The 19,514-nt window shown below is 36.2% G+C and overlaps 1 protein-coding gene across 4 annotated transcripts in view; it reads right to left on the bottom strand.

Moving 5' to 3' along the window:
* Positions 1 to 19,514, bottom strand: part of LOC140751364 (uncharacterized) — a 51,509-nt gene that overhangs the window by 1,061 nt on the left and 30,934 nt on the right. Inside the window, exons 4-15 of one of the 4 annotated variants that reach the window (XM_073085270.1) lie at positions 16,582 to 16,716; positions 16,094 to 16,236; positions 15,403 to 15,564; positions 15,042 to 15,278; positions 14,138 to 14,347; positions 12,950 to 13,127; positions 12,277 to 12,441; positions 11,643 to 11,786; positions 10,920 to 11,022; positions 6,294 to 6,425; positions 5,593 to 5,724; positions 4,810 to 4,913 (exon numbers count right to left, since the gene is read on the bottom strand). In XM_073085270.1, coding sequence (XP_072941371.1) covers positions 4,810 to 4,913; positions 5,593 to 5,724; positions 6,294 to 6,425; positions 10,920 to 11,022; positions 11,643 to 11,786; positions 12,277 to 12,441; positions 12,950 to 13,127; positions 14,138 to 14,347; positions 15,042 to 15,278; positions 15,403 to 15,564; positions 16,094 to 16,236; positions 16,582 to 16,716 — 1,845 coding nt within the window. Of the gene's footprint in view, positions 1 to 4,790; positions 4,914 to 5,592; positions 5,725 to 6,293; positions 6,426 to 6,660; positions 8,766 to 10,919; positions 11,023 to 11,642; positions 11,787 to 12,276; positions 12,442 to 12,949; positions 13,128 to 14,137; positions 14,348 to 15,041; positions 15,279 to 15,402; positions 15,565 to 16,093; positions 16,237 to 16,581; positions 16,717 to 19,514 lie in introns of those variants that run through there. The other 3 variants (XM_073085271.1, XM_073085272.1, XM_073085273.1) reach the window with 3 other exon arrangements.

Raw genomic sequence — 19,514 nt, 5'->3', positions numbered from 1 at the left:
TGATCTCTTCTTGGACTGTTCTGATTTGAAGGTCGTGGTGTAATTGTTGGTTTGTTATAAACCATGGAGCGTCTGTAATGATCCTTAGCATTTTAGACTGAAACCTCTGGAGTATTTCAAGGTTGGAGTTGGCGGCTGTGCCCCAGAGTTGGATTCCGTAAGTCCAGATTGGTTTAAGGATACACTTGTATATTAGGAGTTTGTTTTCCATTAACAGCTGTGACTTTTTTCCAAGCATCCAATACATTTTCCTCAATTGGATTCCCAGTGCTTTTCGCTTGGTGAAGATGTGTTTCCTCCAGGTGAGACGGCGATCAAGATAAAGTCCAAGGTATTTGACTTCATGTGCTTGGGGTATTTGTACTCCGTTGAGCTTCACGGGGGGACACGTTTCGCGTCGCGTTGTAAAGGTTACCTGAACTGACTTTGTTTCGTTTGCTTTTATCCGCCAGGTAGTTAGCCAATCTGTGATGCTGTTTAGAGAGCGCTGTAACATGTTACTTGCTTGTGCTGGTTCATCATGGGCAGTTAAGGCCGCGGTGTCATCGGCAAAAGTACCTATTACGACGCCATCTGTTGTTGGTAAGTCTGCAGTGAAGATTAGGTATAGGATGGGGCCAAGCACACTTCCTTGTGGTACCCCCGCATGGGCTCTGTGCAGTTTGGATATTTGTTCACCCTGCTTGACGTAAAAAAATCTGTCAGACAGATACGATTTTAGTGAAATGTAATAGTTTATTGGGAGGTGTTTTTTTATTTTGTACAATAAACCTGTGTGCCAGACTTTATCAAAGGCCTGTGATATGTCGAGAAATGCTGCACAGCAATATTTCTTATTTTCGAAACCCTTGTGTATTTCTTCTACTAGTCTATGTACCTGTTCAATAGTCCCATGTTTTTTTCTGAAGCCAAATTGGTGGTCGGGTATGATCTTATTTTGTATGATTACGGTGTTTAGTCGCTTTAGAAAAAGTATTTCCATTACTTTTGACAGGATAGGCAGTAAGCTGATCGGTCTGTAGGAAGATGTATCTTCAGGTGCTTTACCAGGTTTAAGAATCATTTTAATTTCAGCTACTTTCCATTGCGGAGGGAAGATACCTCTGGTCATTATGCAGTTGAATAGGAGCGTCAGAAAGCGTATTGCTATTTCGGGTAGTTCGCGCAGTATCTTTGCAGTAATTAGATCGTATCCCGGGGCCTTATTCTGTTTTAGGTTTTTAATTGTTTCTATCACCTCACACTTCTTAATCTTTTCAATTGGCAGGTCAAGTTGGTAAGGTTGATCAAGAAAGTCACTGATTTCGTCACTATTGGTTTCCGATGGGTTTGGTACAAAGACATCAGCTAGATGAGAGGCAAAGTCTTCCCCTTTCTCTAAGTCGGTTTTTGCCCAGGATCCGTCTTTTCTGCGTATCGGCGGATTGGTAGCAGTAGGTCTTTTGAGTCTCTGGGTGGCTTTCCAAAGAGAATAGTCACTAGCAGCCGTAGCTTCCAGATTACGTAGATGGTTCTGTACATTTCCGTTTCTTTCTGTTTCAATAAGTTTTTTAAGTTTTGTTGTTAGGTAGTTCAATCGTGTTTTGTCTCTGTTGTATCTGGTTATTTGCCATAATTTACGGGCCTGTCTTTTTTCTGCTACTAGTTCACGGATGGACTTTGAGCATTCTGGTTCTGTGTGTTTCTTAATAGCTGGAGTGCTCTCCCAAGCGGCATTTTGGACGCATTCGTTGAAATGTTCAACAGCTGCCATGAAGTCAGTTTCTGTTTTAATAGACAGGTTGGTATTAATCTTAGATTCCACTATGGAGCGGAACTTGTCCCAATTGGTCCTGCGGTCATATAGCCTTACTGTGGGTTTAACGCGTGTATATTTCAGAGATACCTCTAGCAGAACTACGCTATGATCAGATGAGAGCTCTTGTAAGGAAGTACATTTGAAACAATTAGTAGGAATCCCCTTTACAACACGTCTACCAAGTCTGGGACTTTTTTTTGGGTCGGTGGGCCAGTAAGTTGGTTCTCCATTCGATATTGTGTTCAGGTGTAGGTCATTTATAGCGGCCTGTAGTTGCCGTCCTTTGGGGGTTGTTAGGCGAGAGCCCCATAGAGTGTTTTTGGAGTTGTAGTCTCCACCTGCTATAAACCTTGGTCCTAGGGTTTTGAAGAAGTCGATATATTCTTCTTTTTTGATCACATGTTTTGGGGGGGAATATAGTGCGGTGATAGTCAAATGTCCTCGCCAATCTTCAACAACAATGCTTGTGGCTTGTATCTTAGGAGTTCTAAATGGTTCGGTCTCATGGTGTCTTATATTACTCTTGATGAGAATAGCTGATCCTCCATGTGCCGTACAGTCTGGATGCATGGTTTGGTAGAATTTGTAGTTGTTGATTCTGAGGTAGTTTTTATTTGTGAAATGAGTTTCTGACACTAGCAGGATGTCAATTTTGTTTATTTTCAGAAATGTCTCCACTTCTGGGACATGTTGTGAGAGCCCATTTGCATTCCAAAGGGCTATTTTTAATGGACTGAATTTGTTAGTTTGGTCATGATTTCCATTAGGAGATTTGTCATTGTGCTTAATTGCTGCATTAGTTGTGACATAGTATTCAAGATTACTTTCATGTCATTGTTGTTGGTTTTGACTTCTATTGCTTCATTTGGGTTTGGTTTGTTAGTAGGTAGCGGTGGATGTAGAGATTTATTGCATATTAATGCTTGCTTGTATGGTGGTTGGTCTTGTTGTCCAGTGGTAGTTTCTGCGTGGTTTGAATGGTTTACGGGGCGCGTTTTCTGACGATGTTTTGCTGGATGGGTAGGGTATTTGATTTTTTGTAGCTCCTTGTATACTGTGCAGCCCTTATAGTTTGCTGGATGGTTGCCATCACACAGTATACATTTTACTGAGTCTGATCTTTCTTTGCGTTCGCATTTTGAAGATGCATGATCTCCCGCGCATTTTATACATTTGGGCTGCCTATAACAATATTTTTTTGTGTGTCCATATTGTTGGCAATTGCTACATTGAGGAATTTCTCGTTTAGGTCTTGGTGGTTCGAAAGTAACTCTACAGTGTAGAAGACTTTTGATGTTGTAAATGTCTTTATTATTGTTATGTGATTCCACTTCTATGAAGTGCATCGGTAGTGATTTTTTTGTAATTCTTTGTTTGACATTCCAGATGTTAGTAACTTTATGTCCTTGCATTTCTAATTCAGCTTTTATTTCTTCTGTGTCTGTAGAGGGGTGAAGGTTTTTGAGTACTACTTTGAAACAGCGGTCTTGTTTGGGTCTGTAAGTATAGAATTCTGTGTTTTTTTCTTGCAAATTTTTAACTATTTTTATATAAGATTCAGTAGACTTGGGCTGTATTCTAACTTGGTCGTTACGAAGAATTTTTACTTCATAGTTGTCTGCTGCTACCTCATCAAGCATTTTTAGCAGTGGTTGGATAATGCTGACCCGATCAACATATTATATGGGTGGGGCTTTAGCAGGTTTTTCAACGGTGTCAGTGGTTTGTTCTGTTTGCGTGTCAACGCTTAGGTCGGAGAACCTATTTGAGGTTGGTATTGGTTGGCTTAGCCAGTAAGTGTCAAGTTTCTTTTGTTTAAAGGCTTGATTTCCTTCAGGACTTTCCCGTTGTCTTTTTCTTTCAGGCGCTGTTTTCCATTGATCGCCGTCAGCTGTTTTAATGATTTCCAAGTCCATATTGGCTGGCGTGATGTTATCCAGATTACTCAGTGACTGTGTCCTAGTCTTGTTAAAGAATGATTTGTGGAAAATCTGTTGAGTTAGTGTGTTACTTTGGGTTTCTTTAGGTTGAGAAGAGAGAGGTTTTTGTTTTTCATTATTATTATCCATATCCATTTTGTTCCCACGAGTAGGGTCGATTATAACAGGTGGTCTGGTAATAAATAAAATTTGATTATTGTGACTTATATAAAGTTTAAACATTAAAAAGTTCATGTGTTTAATCCTATCGCTATTACTATGTTGACATCTTTGAAATAACTATCTTATGTATGAGCTGTGATTCAACGAGTGTAATGTAAATTAATTGATTTGTTAAGTATTTAAATCAATTAAACATGACTTATGTAACTTTGTAAGTTAAGAAGTGATTTATTGATAACGGTAAAAACATAACTGTACGAGAATAACTCTTATTAATATTAAATACTTGATTTTTAATGATTGTTTTAATATGTGCCTTGTATTGTGTTATGTTTGTTATACCTATTTCCTAGTTCATTAGCATGTGTAGGTAAGCAGTTGTAAATGTTTGGCAAAGTGTTTGCACTCCACAGTATGCGCATGTCTTGAGGCCTTATTTGCTAAAAAAATATTTTCAAAATGAATAATGTGGTCTAATAATGTGTGTTTATGTTACACGTGGTTTAAATTGAATATTAGCGATGTAACAGTTAGTAATGTACCTTTGCTTTCGATGACAAGATCAAGAAACAAACCATTGCAGACTATTTTACATATTAAAAAGTCATATGTAGGAGTACCTTGACTTAAGTATTTTAATTTTTAAATACTTAAAAATATAAAAATCAAAAATATTATTTTCATTTTATTTACGGCTTTGTGATTTGAAATTTTATTTCTTAATTATACTGTATGTCACATTATTCATCTTGAAAAGTAATTTAACTTTAGCAAACAAGACCTCCTGAAGCTCAACACAGACAACACATAAAGCGTTAGTGTGCTAACGGAGAGTTACCATAGATGGCGTGTCCTGGTGAATGGGGGATAATTAATAAAACTGTACGTACTCAATATAAAGTTATATACCCTTCCGTCGCGGCGCGGTGGGCTCGGTCGCCTTAGCGATCTCGTCAGCTTTGATGGCGTTCTCGCAGCCGTCAGCTCGCGTCCTAGCACCGAGTTTTGGTGAACTGAAATAGTTAACTTTAGGATCAATTTGTTTTACATAATACAGCTACATGTATATATTTTGTCTATCTTATACTTAAAAACAAAAAATTAACAAAAATGATTTTATACTTATGTAATACAAGTGATGCAAGCTATTACTTTAATATTAAGTATTAGATATTATAAATAAATGAAGCTCTGGACTTAGTAAATAAATAAATTACCTTTTTATCGTGGCATGTCAAATTAAAAGGCTAAAAAAGAATTAGGCAAGTACCATTTAGCGTTAAAAATATTATAGCAGTATATCTTTGACTTAAACATTAGTTTTATAGACAAAAAAAAACTTTCTAATTGTCTGGAAAGAGTATATCTCTTTCTAGTCAATTAGAAAGCATTTTTAAGTAAAAAATATGTATTATATCACACCATATAGCATGAATATAATGAATAACAACGAAATAGTTAATATTATTATGGTATACTAGCTGACCCGGATAACGTTGTGTTGCCATATAAATAAAAAGATGTTAAGAGTGAACAACCCTTATCACTTAGGGGTATGAAAAATAGATACCAGCCGATTCTCAGACCTACCGAATACGCATATAAAATTTGGTGAAAATCGGTAAAGTCGTTTCGGAGGAGTACGGTAACTAACATTGTGACACGAGAATTTTATATATAAGATAATAGTACCTCTCCTCCACAAGTATCTTAGTGAGCCTGGTGACCTCAGCGCGCAGCTGGTGCAGCTCCTTCTCCCGCGCGCGCGCCTCCTGCTCCGCCGCGCGCTCGCGGGCCGCCAGCCGACCGCGCATGTCGTCGAAACTGTTGAGATATTGAGAATAAATGAATAATAAATAAAAATTCCTTATAGGCTCACGTAAGGATGATATTGTTAAATGCTTTGAGTGCACTGAAGGCAAATAAATTGAGTAAGTATAACAAATACTCAGGTAATTCAAATTATTTCAATTAATTACTTATCAAGAGTTGTTTCATGTTTAAAGTTATTCATGAGCATATAACATGAGCATGAAACTGCATGAACAATACAAAATTTTATAAAATCTAACTTATTCAAATAATAATTTTAAAATTCAACAATTAAAATTTAATTTCACTAAAAATAACAAATAAAAACTTGCGATTCATTTGACAGTTTACTGTGATATTTCGAATAGTCTTTAATTCTTTATTGGAATAGGTTTAATTTAATTTATAAAAAGTTTGAAAATATACTACAAATATTTTACTTTAATGAGTAAATAGTTGGTCATCTGTTGCAACCGTTACGTATCTATAAAAGTTAAACTTGACAAAGTATTAGTTTAAAAAGTTTGGGGAAAAACATATTAAGTACTAATAGATTAACAAAATGTTATCTTTGTACTTACAGTTTCCTTAAACATGCGCATTTCCTGCCCAAATGCTCGATCTGTTCCCTCGAAGCGTTCTCCATCTGTTTCATCTTGGTGGCGTCCTCCGACCTCTTCTCTCGCATCAACCTCTCCCTCTCCAGAGCCTCTCTGGTTGCGTTAGTTAGGGTCAAACAGTTAACTTGTATTTGGCTGTATGCTTTTAGTATCTTTGTTTAAAAAGTGTATTGACCATAGCCTTGTGTTGAAAAATTTGGCGGGAAATAAAAGTGAGACAAAAATCGTGTCATAGTCATTTGTAAAAGTTGAAAATTATATTTCAGTTTAATTTAAATTATGTGAAATTAATCCAAAATACGATGAACACAGGTAAAAATAAATGTAATTTCCTTAGAATATACTTTATTAAAATTGCAATTTATAAATTTTGTGAAAAACAGTAAAAAATTACAAAAACCAAGCATTATTCAATCACAATCTTTTGAGCTATTATAAAGGTAGTTTTACATACAATACATAGCCTCCACCATAGCAAAATTTATTTTAGCTAAAGCTAAATATGACTAGATGATGAAAAATACAATATTCGAGAACACATATATAAATATGATATTTTTTACGATAAATCGATATAATGATCAAATGGTATTCTTAAAACATATTTTCATAAATTCACTGCATGCCACAAAAATATAAAAAATATTATTAAGAAAATAATATTATTATTTCGAAGATGTTTTTTTTATATCAAAAGAAGGTAAACTTACCGATAATATTGTATCACTTTCTCGTAAGTACTTATATAAATTGTATCTTAGAAATATACAGAAAATATTAAACAAAATTACACAAATTATGAGTGTCGGCGCTGGGCTTAAACTTTTGAAACGTCTTCTTTTTATTACCCGATTGCCAAGGAAGGGTTATGTTTTTCGCGCGTATCTTGTTTGTTTGTCTTTCTTTATTTGTTTTTCATTTTATATTTGTATTTTTAAATAATTTTTAATATATTGGCACATTATGAAATGCAATGAATTAATGAAACAAATACCTAATAAATACAAATAAATGAATTGACAATGATTTGTCGATTTTCAGTCCAATTCGGCAGTTACATTTCAAATACAATAATAGAAATATTATTTTTAGCCTTTCTTATCTTATAATTAATGTTAAATATTTTTAAAACATTAAGAATTTTAATTAGGCTAAGACCGCATTAGCGAGATATCTAATATTAGGGCAAGACCGCATTAACAAGGCATCTAATCGAATACATATAAAAGATACCTGTTCTAACTGATCCATTACCACACAGCCTGAACTATAACTAGAAACATAAAATTTAGTCAGTGGGCGAGCAAAGCAAGCGTAGATACCTACCTGACTTTCTGAATATAAAAAAAAATAAATAACGAAAGAATAATTCCTGACAAATTGTCTAATCACTTGATATCCGAGCTTTGCTGCCGTAGAGGTTAAGTCGGTAACTAAATATCATATGTATTTTTGCATATTTTTTTAAATATAAGAGTTAACTTCAATGTAAACATATGTTTCTTTCTAAAAAAGATTATGCACACTTATGAAGAGTATTTGCCAGTTTAGTTTCTATAGCGAAACACTTTCTGTAGCGATAGAAGCTAGAGATCAAAAATAGTTCTATAGAAATTAATTTTGACTAATAATTGGAATCATGGTAGTTACAAACAATTCACAATTCATGACCTTATGTTGTCGTGAATCGTTTTGTTACTTGTTACATTATATTATATAGCATTTATTATAAAAAGATCTCCCACTTTACTATCACTCTCTTTAGAAAATAAGAAATTTTAATGCTAATGCGGTCTTATCTTAGTCTTCAATAAAATATAAACATTATATTAGTTTTTTGCAAGGCAATTCGATTTTTTATATAATAAGTTTAACGGTGTTATCTCATTTTTCACAGTACATCTATATAAAACTTAGTAATTGGGTTCCGTTTTTACCCTTCGGGCACGGAACCTTAGATACAAGCAGGTTAAACCTTTTAACAACATATTTACGTAAAATTATTAGAGAAATTACATATTCATAATTGTTTGCCTCATTATTGTGTTAGGAATAATAAGCCTCAAGACAACTACTTTGTAGTAAGTATCTACTATTTATCATAAACACTTGATATTACCTTGACAAAATCTATTATGTACATAATAGATGATGGTAAGTGTTATAATTCAACAATATCTCATTATTTTTTAATATACAACATGCTAAGGTATTTTAGACATTGCCTCAAAAATCGTATCGCTGATACATCATTGCTTATGCCTCAAAAATGTTAACAAAAATCATAGTTTTTTTTCCGTTTCGAGTTTCCCGCCCCTCATCTTGATATAGAAGAGTAGTGCGAGCGAGAGGAGGAAGGTGGCTAGAGCGAGACGCAGCGAGCCGGCGCACACGCACACGCAGCCGGCCGCGAGCGCGCCCACCCACCGCACGCTATAAACGTATAAACATACCCTATGTGGAATTTCTACGCACTATTCCTGTAACTTTTCCTAGATATACCCGACCACGCTTCGCTTTGGCCACAGTATAACGATCTATAATTTGTTCTGTGCTTTGACTCAATCTATCATTAATTATAGGGATTGATGCCAGACCGTTCCATATTGGGAAAAAAGAATGTGAAAATATTTATCGACTATTTTTCGAATTTTGCGGGTAAAAATATAAAAAAAAAAAACTAAATTCGGAAATAAAGATCGTGGTATTAGCAGAATGCATACTAAAACTTGTGCTAAGATTTAAATATAAAGAAATAGCCAAAGCGAAATGTGGTTTCAAAAAGGCCGCCATTCAATAAATTAAAACTAAATTGTTGTGAAAAAGGAAGTGCATAAATATAAACATAAATACAATAAAATATATTATTTTTGCTCGACTTGGCGGGGCACTACCGTGCCCCCAGATTGCAATCTTAGTTACTGGCGGTCCTACTACTAGCAAATTCTCAACTAAAAATACATCGAAATATCTTATTTGCCTATTTACTATATTATTGTTTGAAATGTAAATACTGCCTTTTGGACTTTTTTGATGGTTTTCGAAAAACTGAATTTGTGAATGATATGTATATGAAGCAATGATATGTATCGGTGATATATTTATTATGTAAATGTGTGATGATATATTGATTTATATAGACAGTTATTTGTTATTTACGTTAAAGAAACATACATTTATCATGTCACAGTTTTGATACATTCTACAAGTTAGAAGTATTTGAAAGTACTAGTCATTTGCTTCTACAATATATGGTACAATTCCTAGCACGGATTATATATTTCGGACATTAGAATAAGTTGGATTACATCTGTTTTGCGGATAAAACGTTTATTGATTATAGAAAAATCTCAGCAATACCTTCATTGGTTAAAGCTAGGTCGCTCTATTGGGGCTTTCTGCAATTGACTGGAAAATATCCGTGTTATTCAATTTTCTTATTGAATATCGTCATTTTATTCGTCATGTCATTCTGTCACTGACAGTCGCTCTAAAACATAATTGTATAAATTGTAACAGTCAGTCTTACATCAGTTTCATTAGTGGCCAGTGATTTCATAAACTTTATGATGTCCACTTATGATTTGTTGAAAGGCTAAAGTGTAATTTGTCATTCGTTTTCCCACTTAAACTTGACTTTAGCTCAAATCAATCAATCCTTAATCTCCGTGACAGAAATTATACCGAAAACGTTACACAACATATATTTCTTTAGTTGTATGCTTTTAAAACATAATATATGTATGGTTCCACGATAAGGCGTTTAGTCACCGGATGATAATTTGGACATGCATTGTGGTAGCCAAATTCGTCCAAAAGACAATATTTCAAATAACTGAATTAGTTTCAAACGGGTGCATTTAATATAAATAATAATTTCAAGAACATGTTTAGGACTAAATTTTGCTACCAATTATGTTTGGAATTATGTTAAAAATTGTTATGATGTTGTTAATGGCATGAAAATCGATACAACAAGGCACCCTGATACAAGTATTGAGTTTTTTCCTAATATTTTTCCTTGATTCATTTATAATTTTATGCGAATTTACAACCCTCATGCGAATTTACTTGTTGAACGATTTTCACTTCAAAAAGCATTAGAAACAAGCATATTAGCATGCAAATATATTGATGCAAATATTTCTTGGCTGTATTTAATTTGTGGCTATAAATTTAAAAACATCTGATAAAAAAGTCTAGGGTCTGGTATTTTGTTTTACCCCAACTACCCCCGTCTCAATGCAGATACAACCACTTTGTCTATGAATTATAAATATTGTTATGATCCATAGACACGAGCTAGCCCATTTGTTAATATGTTCAACATTTTCGAAAGACCCTTATTAAATATATAGGTAGTGGCATTCTCTTAACTAAATGACCTAACCTATAAATAACCTAACCTCGCTGAAGTTGTTGTCAAACTTTAACATTCCACAAATGTGATTGGGGGTATTGTGATTTTATTTCTACTCGCAATTATTATAACTTTTAAGTCTCCCTAATTCTGGAACCCATTTAACTCACTATAGGACATGAAATACATCAGCAGCAGTCATAAGCCACTAGTTTCTAGCCACTCACCTCAACTCCTGCTCGGTGACGGCCAACGTACGGCCGCACGCCGCCGCCCGAACCGCTAAGTTGTCGTAATCCGACGACTTCGAGTGAATCTGCGACTTTAGTTCTGCGAACGGAATGTGGTAATATTTGTTGACCTTTTTGATAATATCTCAAGAAGAATTAACATTTTTTGTATTTAACTGTAATAAATAAAACTTCTCTCACTTCAAATAGTTTACCAATAAGTGAAAAAAGAGTGAATCTGTATATTCAACGTATGTCATCATATCTATTAATTAAAATAACAAACTCATAAAGTTATATAGTCAAATGTGCAAAACGATAATTACTTGGTGAGATAATTTACTTTTTCTCCATTAACACTTAGGTACTTCCGGATTTACCTATTAAATCTCTGGTAAAATTTAGAGTTTTGTAGTCGTTAACTTGTCTCTACTTTTCGTTTTGATGATACCAATAGGCAAATAACTTGGCAAAAACTCACAGTTCTTAATTTTGATAATTGCATTCTACTTACATTAACGAAAAGAATTATTGCTACTCTAATGGCCATGTAATGTGTGGTAATGTGGAGGGAAGACACTGAGTAAAAAATGATACTGAATAAAAAGACGATGTTGTCTATACAATGTACCTTTTAGAACTCATTCATTCGCTACAGATCATATAATGTCAGATTAATGATCGTCTTCACTCCACATTACAGCTATCTACTCCACTTACCTGCGATCTCCTCCAGCAACTCCTTCTCCCGCTTCACTCTCTCTTCTTCCCCCTCCTGCCTGCACTCCGTCTTCATCCTCGCGAGGCAGTTCTCTTTATCAGTCATAAACAGTTCCCACTGTTCATCTGAAAACGCGATACCGCCTACAATCATGAGAATATTGTCATACAATAATTTATCATATGTGGCTAGGATTTTTATTACTTCTTCATTATTTTTGTATTCTGGTTTGATTAACGTGGAAATAACCTCTTATTTATCAAGGCACCATAACAGATTTTATAAATCCTATTTAAGGTTGGTTATAGATGACCTTCAGTAATTTAATCGTGAACTTAAATCAAGTCTATCAATTACTAATTAGTACAAGCGAAAGGCTTGACATTGACTTGGTCTACTGGCAATTGTTCCATTCAAATGACTGAATGACACACCTATTAGACAAGAACATGGAAGTGTTATCAAATACCTACGGACTTTATATGAACGCATATTTCATATAGATAATTTACTCGTCATTGACTCGTCCTGACTCATATGAAAAATTTGTTTATTGTCTCTTGCCTGCTAGTAGGAGACAAACACTTCTCCTTGAGCCTGAAGCCAATTATTAACTGCTACAAAATAACTCACCCATCTCTTGACGATGCTTCTCTTTAAGTTTGTTGACCTGGTCCAGTTTCTCAGCGACGAGCTTCGCGCGCGTGGCCTCCAGCAGCTTCTTGGCCTCGTCCGCGGCTGTCGCCGCTTCCTCCTCCACCGTGCGGACTTTCTCTGACCATTCATTTATTAGACGCTCTGGAATTATATTGACATTTATTTTAATGTGGTTGGATGAGATTTCAAAAGTTCTGCTGTGTTGCTGCTGCTTTCTTGATCACGTGGATTTTGTCATCATCGCTATACTTGTGTGTTATCGATCGCAGTAGATGAATAGCTTTGTAAGGTGATTCTACTGTCCATTTAGATTAAAACTTTAGTCGCTTCTTAAGACATGTACAAGGTAGGGATTAGTGGTGAGCTAACTTCACGCAATGTAATGTTAAATCTGACGCCTAAAAAATAGGTAAAGAATTAAGGATGTTTTATCGCATCACAAGAGACATGCTATGTTTATGAGAACCGAAAGTAAACTGCTAGATTTCCGTGATGGCAGAAGATGTGTACATTTTTTACTAGTTTTCATTGCGAAACACTCATTCGATTCCCCATTTGACAGCTGTAAAGGATTTAAAATTACTGTAATCGAATATAGTATTGTCACAAAAGATGGATACAATTTTGGTTCTGTAGGGCCCACACTCACCGCGTTCTCTTTCAAAGCGCTCGTTCATATTCTCGACGTTGTTCGCGTACGAGATGTCCGCCTTGTCCAGCAGATGGCGGAGCTGCATCACGTCCCAGTCCGCCTTGCTGTGCGCCTCGCATAGCGCGTGTTCGAATTGTGCCTCCTTGCTCGCGAGCACCTCCTTGAGGTTCTCGAACTGGAATATGAAGGGGTTATTAAAAGTTATTGTTATAAATCATTTAAGGGCACTCTCAAATACAAATGCTTAAACAAATACAGTCAAACATGAACGTCCTCTTCTCTGAAGTCAGTTAAAAAGAAATCTTGGTAATAGTGAAAAATGCTCAGAGTATGCCGTGTTTAATACACGGCAACTATTTTCGTAACCTTCACAGCATTTGTAATATGCGTAGTAGAATTTACAGTAATAGCATTTAACCACAGAATTTAACTATCAACTATTAATATGTACCTAACATTCACCCGTGCAGTAATTTTTCTTAACATCTATGGTAACATCACTAATACTCATTTATATAGCTTAATATTTCGTTTATAGCACTTTCCGCGCAGAACTTAAAATAACCGCAGCATTCTTTCTTAGCTTTCCAACTTAGTCCTAGCGGGTAGTGGGGACAGCGGTGTATCTGTGGCCGACCTCTGGTAGGAATAAAATCTTAGCCTTAGCTTAGGGGTCTGTAGCCACTTACCATCAGGTGGACTGTGTGCTCGTCCGCCACTTTTATATTATAAAACAACACTCATCCTAGTAGTAACCTCTCGTAACTTCCGCTCAGCGTTCTTCACGTTGCGCCCGATCGCCAAAATGTTGCCAAAAAGATATAAAATACTACAATCGTTCGTGTAGTACTTCCTATTTTTGGTCATATAATAGTTATTCTTATAGGACCACTCACCCTTGTGGTAACCTCTCTCAGTTTCGTATGTGGTTTTGTATGACCACCTTTGCCATAAATACAAAAAATACTACACTTTCTCATGTAGTACTTCGTATTTTTGGCCATATAATAGTCATTCTTGCCGCTACATATAGCAACAATCATCTGCCGCAGCTTCCGCTCAGCGTTCTTCACGTTGTACCCAATCGCTAGTAGTGCCATAAATACGAAATACTCTCTCGTGTATCTTCTTCTTCGTTTTGGCCGTATAATTGTCATTCTTGCCGTAACATACAGTACCACTCACCCTAGTAGTAACCTCTCTCAGTTTCCGTTCCGCGTTCTTGGCGTCCCGCTCGTGGTCCGCGCGCAGGTTGGCGAGCGCCTGCCGCGTGCGCTCGGCGTGTGCGCGCTCGGCCGCGGCTCGCGAGCACGCCGCCGCCGCGATCGCTTCCGCGTGCTCCGTCTTTAATGCGGTTATGTTGTCCGCGTGCTGCGCTTCTAGGCGCTGGATGTCCTGGAATCAAAAGTACTTTGTTTTAGGATGTTCTAAAGATAAAAGTCCTTTGTTTTATGATGTTCTAAAGATAAAAGTATTTTGTTTTAGGATGTTCTTAACGCAAATTACTTTGTTTTTTTAAAACAAAAGTAAGTTGTTTTTAGGATATCCTTATGATGGTCTTATAAAATTTCATTTAGTCGGAAAACCGAAATTCTTTGAACAGGTACAAAACGAAAAATGCGCTACAAAAACTCCATTTGGTCCGAAAACCAAAAGTACCTTGTTAGTCATGCAATTAATGATGACAACTAACAAAACTCAATTAAGCTCTAAACTTATGGTGCTTGATGTCCTAGTTAAAAGTACCAAATGAAAAATGTGCTACAAAAGCGCACCAGTGAACATTAGGTAATAAAACATGGCTGTTTAATCCCAACATTTTTTCACACAAAAGGCTATTTCATAGGGTAAGTAATGATTTTTGTTTTATGGCACTTTTAGTTACGACTTTTCTAATTAGATCTGCCAGTGAGGTAAGAATTTAGTAGATTAGATACAAATAGACTTCTCAGTTAAATTGCCATTATTTGGTATGTGAGTTACAGATAAACTTTTCAAAAAAATGCGGTGGCATAGCAATTGCTCTTCTTACCAATGGCTTATTGTAGCATTAAAACAATTTGCGTTACGTTCCCCAATCGTCACTCACTTGCAAATGCTTCTCATCCCTATCCTTAAGGATGACAGCATCTTTCTCCAGCAGATCCTTCAGCCGGTGGACCTCCAGCTTGAGCGCCTCCTCCCTGGTCTCCACGCGCTGCAGCTGCATCGTCAGCGACTGCACTGAGCGTTGCTGCTCGGTCACTAACCCTCGGAGCTGGGTCAGCTCTGCCACGTGGGAGGGTGTTGGGGGCGCTGCTTTTAACTGTTCTACTGTTGATGTTAGCTGAAAAAATACATCGTTACAAAAGTGTAGAAATAATACTTACTAAGGGATGCATAGAAGAAGCATACAATACCCAGCAAACAAAAAGAGCCCTATCATAATAGAAATCATATATTACACTCACTTCTCGATTCTCCCTCTCGGCGTCCCGCGCACGTTTCTCAATCTCCCTCATCTTCCACTCGCAGTCGGCCAGCATGCGCTCCGCGCGCGCGGCCGCCTGCGATCGCGCCGCCTCGTGTGCGGCCCGCCATTTCTCTGTGTTCGCTTCCGCTGCTGTTAGGGCCTAGGGATGATAAATAAAGTAATTAAACTGATAAAATTATGATTAAATTTTGGCAATACAGCTGTTATAATATTAATAACCAGATTACCGCCATTAAAATATTTTGTTACGTAGATTCGCCAACGCATAGACAACGAAAGGATTCATGAGAACACATCCACACTGCGTGAAAAACAGGAAGTGTAAATTAAAATGACCTCATCTTTTAGATTTATTTTAGTCTTCATAAATATTTAGCAAATCTTATAAAGTCTCTGTATCGATTTCTTTAAAGCAATGCAGTAAATTCCTAATAGATTCACCTAATATTTAAAAAAACAATCAGTAAGTTGTCGTGTTGGAGTTATTTTTGACCACTATTTTTATTCTTCAGTGTAAAGTGTCTTCTTCAAAATTATGGTTCATAAAAGAATCTTTGATTTTATGAGAATTTTTATCGACTAGATTAGTAGGTAATTTCAGCTTTTCACTTAAGAATTTACTTATATCAAAATTAAGTAAGTTTATAAGTAATCATAACTAATCTTACCTCCTGTGCCTTTTGCTCCTGTATCAGTTTCTCCTGCTCTAACCTAGCCTTGTCCCTCTCTAGCGCTTCCACTCGAGATTCTAATTCTAATCTGCGGTTAAGCGCGTCTTCTAGTTCTGCTCTAAGCTGTCGTACTGCTTCATCTGGAAGGTAACAGGAAGAATATTTGAGAGGAATTTAGATTTCTGATGGACAAAAATTTCAAGACTGAAAAATTGACAAAATTATACCCTTGATATTACTCATCAAAGATTTGAAGGTAGTGTGAATATTTTTGTTTGGAGTGCAACGCTCTCACATTAATTGTACTATAACGGTGGTAACCATTTTAGTTTACTATTTGACTTTAAATAAAGTTCCGATTTGGGGTCATTTCCACAGACATCAAATCATTTTAAGGTCCACCTCAAAATACTGCCATTTTAGATACATCTCATTTCGAGATTCCCTTTTTTATATCTTCAAAATAGTAATGAAATGTTACTAACCATTCCGCCTCTGCAGCTGTTCTGCCAGATCTGCAGAGCAGCTCCTCGCCGCCGCCAGCTCCTCCTCCAAGGAGCGGCTGCGTTGCCGCACCAGCTCCGACTCCTTGTATGCTGCTTCCAGGTCGCATTTTAGCTCTGGAGATAAATTAAAATGCCATAATTATATACTATGTATAATTTTAGAAATTCATGCATATACACAGTCATAGCTGCTGCATACATTTCTGGTGGAATTATTTATTATTGTTATTTTTATATTATAGGAGTAGCAATCCGGCTGAAGGTCCGGCTTCCGCCACTTACGGACATCTGGAATTAACCCCAGATAAGATGAGTTCGACTATAGATGGGACAAGATCCTGGAGGGTTAAGCTGGAATGTCTAGGAAAAGTGTGTCTCCCTTACCACACCCTTCAAACCAGAACACAGCAGCGCTTAACACTTCTGTTATTAATTGTGGGAGTATTTCCCAGCTCGAAGTCTAGTTCATGACAGTATAAATTTGAAATTACAGATAGACACATCAATTACAGATAGAATTACTATTATACAATATACATTATAATTAAATTATAATATCCTCCAAATTTATGATATTTTACATAATATCATCTGGTAACCTTCCAAGCTTTACGAAACCTAATAAAATGTTACAAAATGACCAAATGCAATAAATTACAGATTAGGGTCGAAGCCGAGAACAAAAGCTAATCTAAAAATACTGTGTCTCCTTTTAGTTGCGTTCCATGACATTTTATTTTAAGCAGAACTTTTAAAGCTTTGACTGCGTGAGATTTTGGACCGGAAGCAATCAAATCTTGACGTGGTAAGTATAATTGCTCGACTTGGCGGTGGTACTACCGTGCCCCCAGATTATATTTATACTTAAAAAAACATATAATTGATATTATTATATTATGTGGAAAATGATTGGCGCAATGCAAAAAGAAAATATTTTCCAGTAAGGAAAAAAATAAATACGCAGTCATCGAAATAAGTCGAAAGTAAAATTAAAGCCATCCTGTTTCTGACTTTTTTGGCTGAAATCGCGGCTAGACTTAAGGCTGTTATTAGGGGAGAGGGAGAAGAAGGAAAGGCTTAGATACTATTACGAGATAATAACACCAATAATACCTTTCATTTAATAGATTACACGTGTTGGAGTAAACGAAATGCAAATTTTAATTTTAAGCTATTTTTTTGCAATGTACTCAGTATTTTATATAATCCGTTATAATTAAACAATGTGTATATCGTTATATCCTCTTTTAGAACATTGAAGTTGAGAAATTTCCACGAATTCGCTGAATAACACGCTTTTCTGAAGCATACCTGCGCAAAGTTTACGCGCAGAGAACTCATATCAATGCTTCTTTTCCGCATCATGTATATAAACGCCAAACCGTCCAGTGCGAACCGATCCTTAATCTAAATATACCTATGGTGTCCGGTGTCCGGTGTCATTGTCTACAGGTTTAATGATCTGCAAATAGATTGTTACATAAGCGTGTGATTTTATGAGTACGTTGAGTTTCCAAGCATTTTCTGGCACACACCTGCAATTTTCCGAATATGTGATTTCGACATCAACGTACCTACTAACAAAATTATTTATATTTTGCCCTGTTTCCCATACGGAATGTGGTCTATTTACTTTTAGATTGTTTCGGAATTTCGCGTCTCTCAACACTTATGAAAATGCTAGCGGTCACTCAGTAACCGACCTCGTGGTGAATTTTTGTTGTGGCATGTTTGCAATTGAAATCGAAGAGCACAAGAGCGTACAGTCTACCTGATAAGTTCTCAGCGGTGACGCATATGTGACCGACCTCAGATTCCTATCTAACATTGATGCCTATCCAATCCTATCTGTGGTTGATGACAGATATTTTTTTTTTTATAATATGGAGTAGCAGACGAGGATGCAGTCCACCTGATGGTAAGTGACTACTGCCGCCCATGGACATCTGTAATCAATCCCAGATAGGATTGGATATTCCTATCTGAAGTCAGCCACAGATGCGCTGCCACCCCTGAGGACTAAGCTGGTACGCTTCGGAAAAGTACGTCTCCCTTACCATACCCTTTAAACCGGAACACAGCAGTGCTTAACACTGCTGTTATGAGGCAGAAATAGGTGTGACGGTGGTGCCACCGGACGACTCGGACACCTTTGTGGTTCGACAACCACAAAGGTTCTACCACCTTCAATAAAAAAGCAGTTTAAAATATGGTAGGACCATTTCTGTAAAATAATACCAGTGCATTGCTGTGTTTTGGTTTGAAGGATGTGGTAAGGGAACAATACGTTTCCGAGGCATTCGAGGCTGATGGATAACGGCGCATCTGAGATCGACCTCAGGTAACAATCTAATCTTATTTAGAGTTGATTACATATGTCCATACTTAGGTACCATCAGGTGGATTGCATAAACGTCTGCTACTCCTATATTATACAATAAATATAGTTAAAAAACTAAAAAACACGCTATTAGTAGAAAATAATTTTCAATCTAAGAATCAATTAAGGAACAGTAAATAGTATAATTGTGAAAAAAGCGTGGGGTGCTCCACTTATCAGGTTCGAAAAGCGCCCCACACTTTTTCCACAATTATACATACATACATACAATCCAAGCTAATAAAAGTGTGTTAAAAAGACGTAATATGCGGCAGTGATACGAGTAATTTACCATCGAATAGACTGTACCTATACTTCTTTGCTACACAAAAAACAACATATTACACAACAACAACTTATATCTAACTTTTATTTACGTCAAAGAGATTTAATATATAGCTAGGTTTATGTGTGTTTGTATGTCCTTGTTTACGTCTCAGTTCTTGGTAATCTTCGCTTTCTTCTATGGTTCAGTAAACTGCGCTGATTTGTAAAGCGTCATATTCACGGAAACATATTATTTACTTTCAAT

The sequence above is a fragment of the Epargyreus clarus genome, unplaced genomic scaffold (genome assembly GCF_041222505.1).
Source record: "Epargyreus clarus isolate Ecla_fem2 unplaced genomic scaffold, WU_Ecla_fem_2.2 ptg000022l, whole genome shotgun sequence".
Classification (NCBI taxonomy): domain Eukaryota; kingdom Metazoa; phylum Arthropoda; class Insecta; order Lepidoptera; family Hesperiidae; genus Epargyreus; species Epargyreus clarus.
This window is presented reverse-complemented; position numbering and strand designations above follow the sequence as displayed.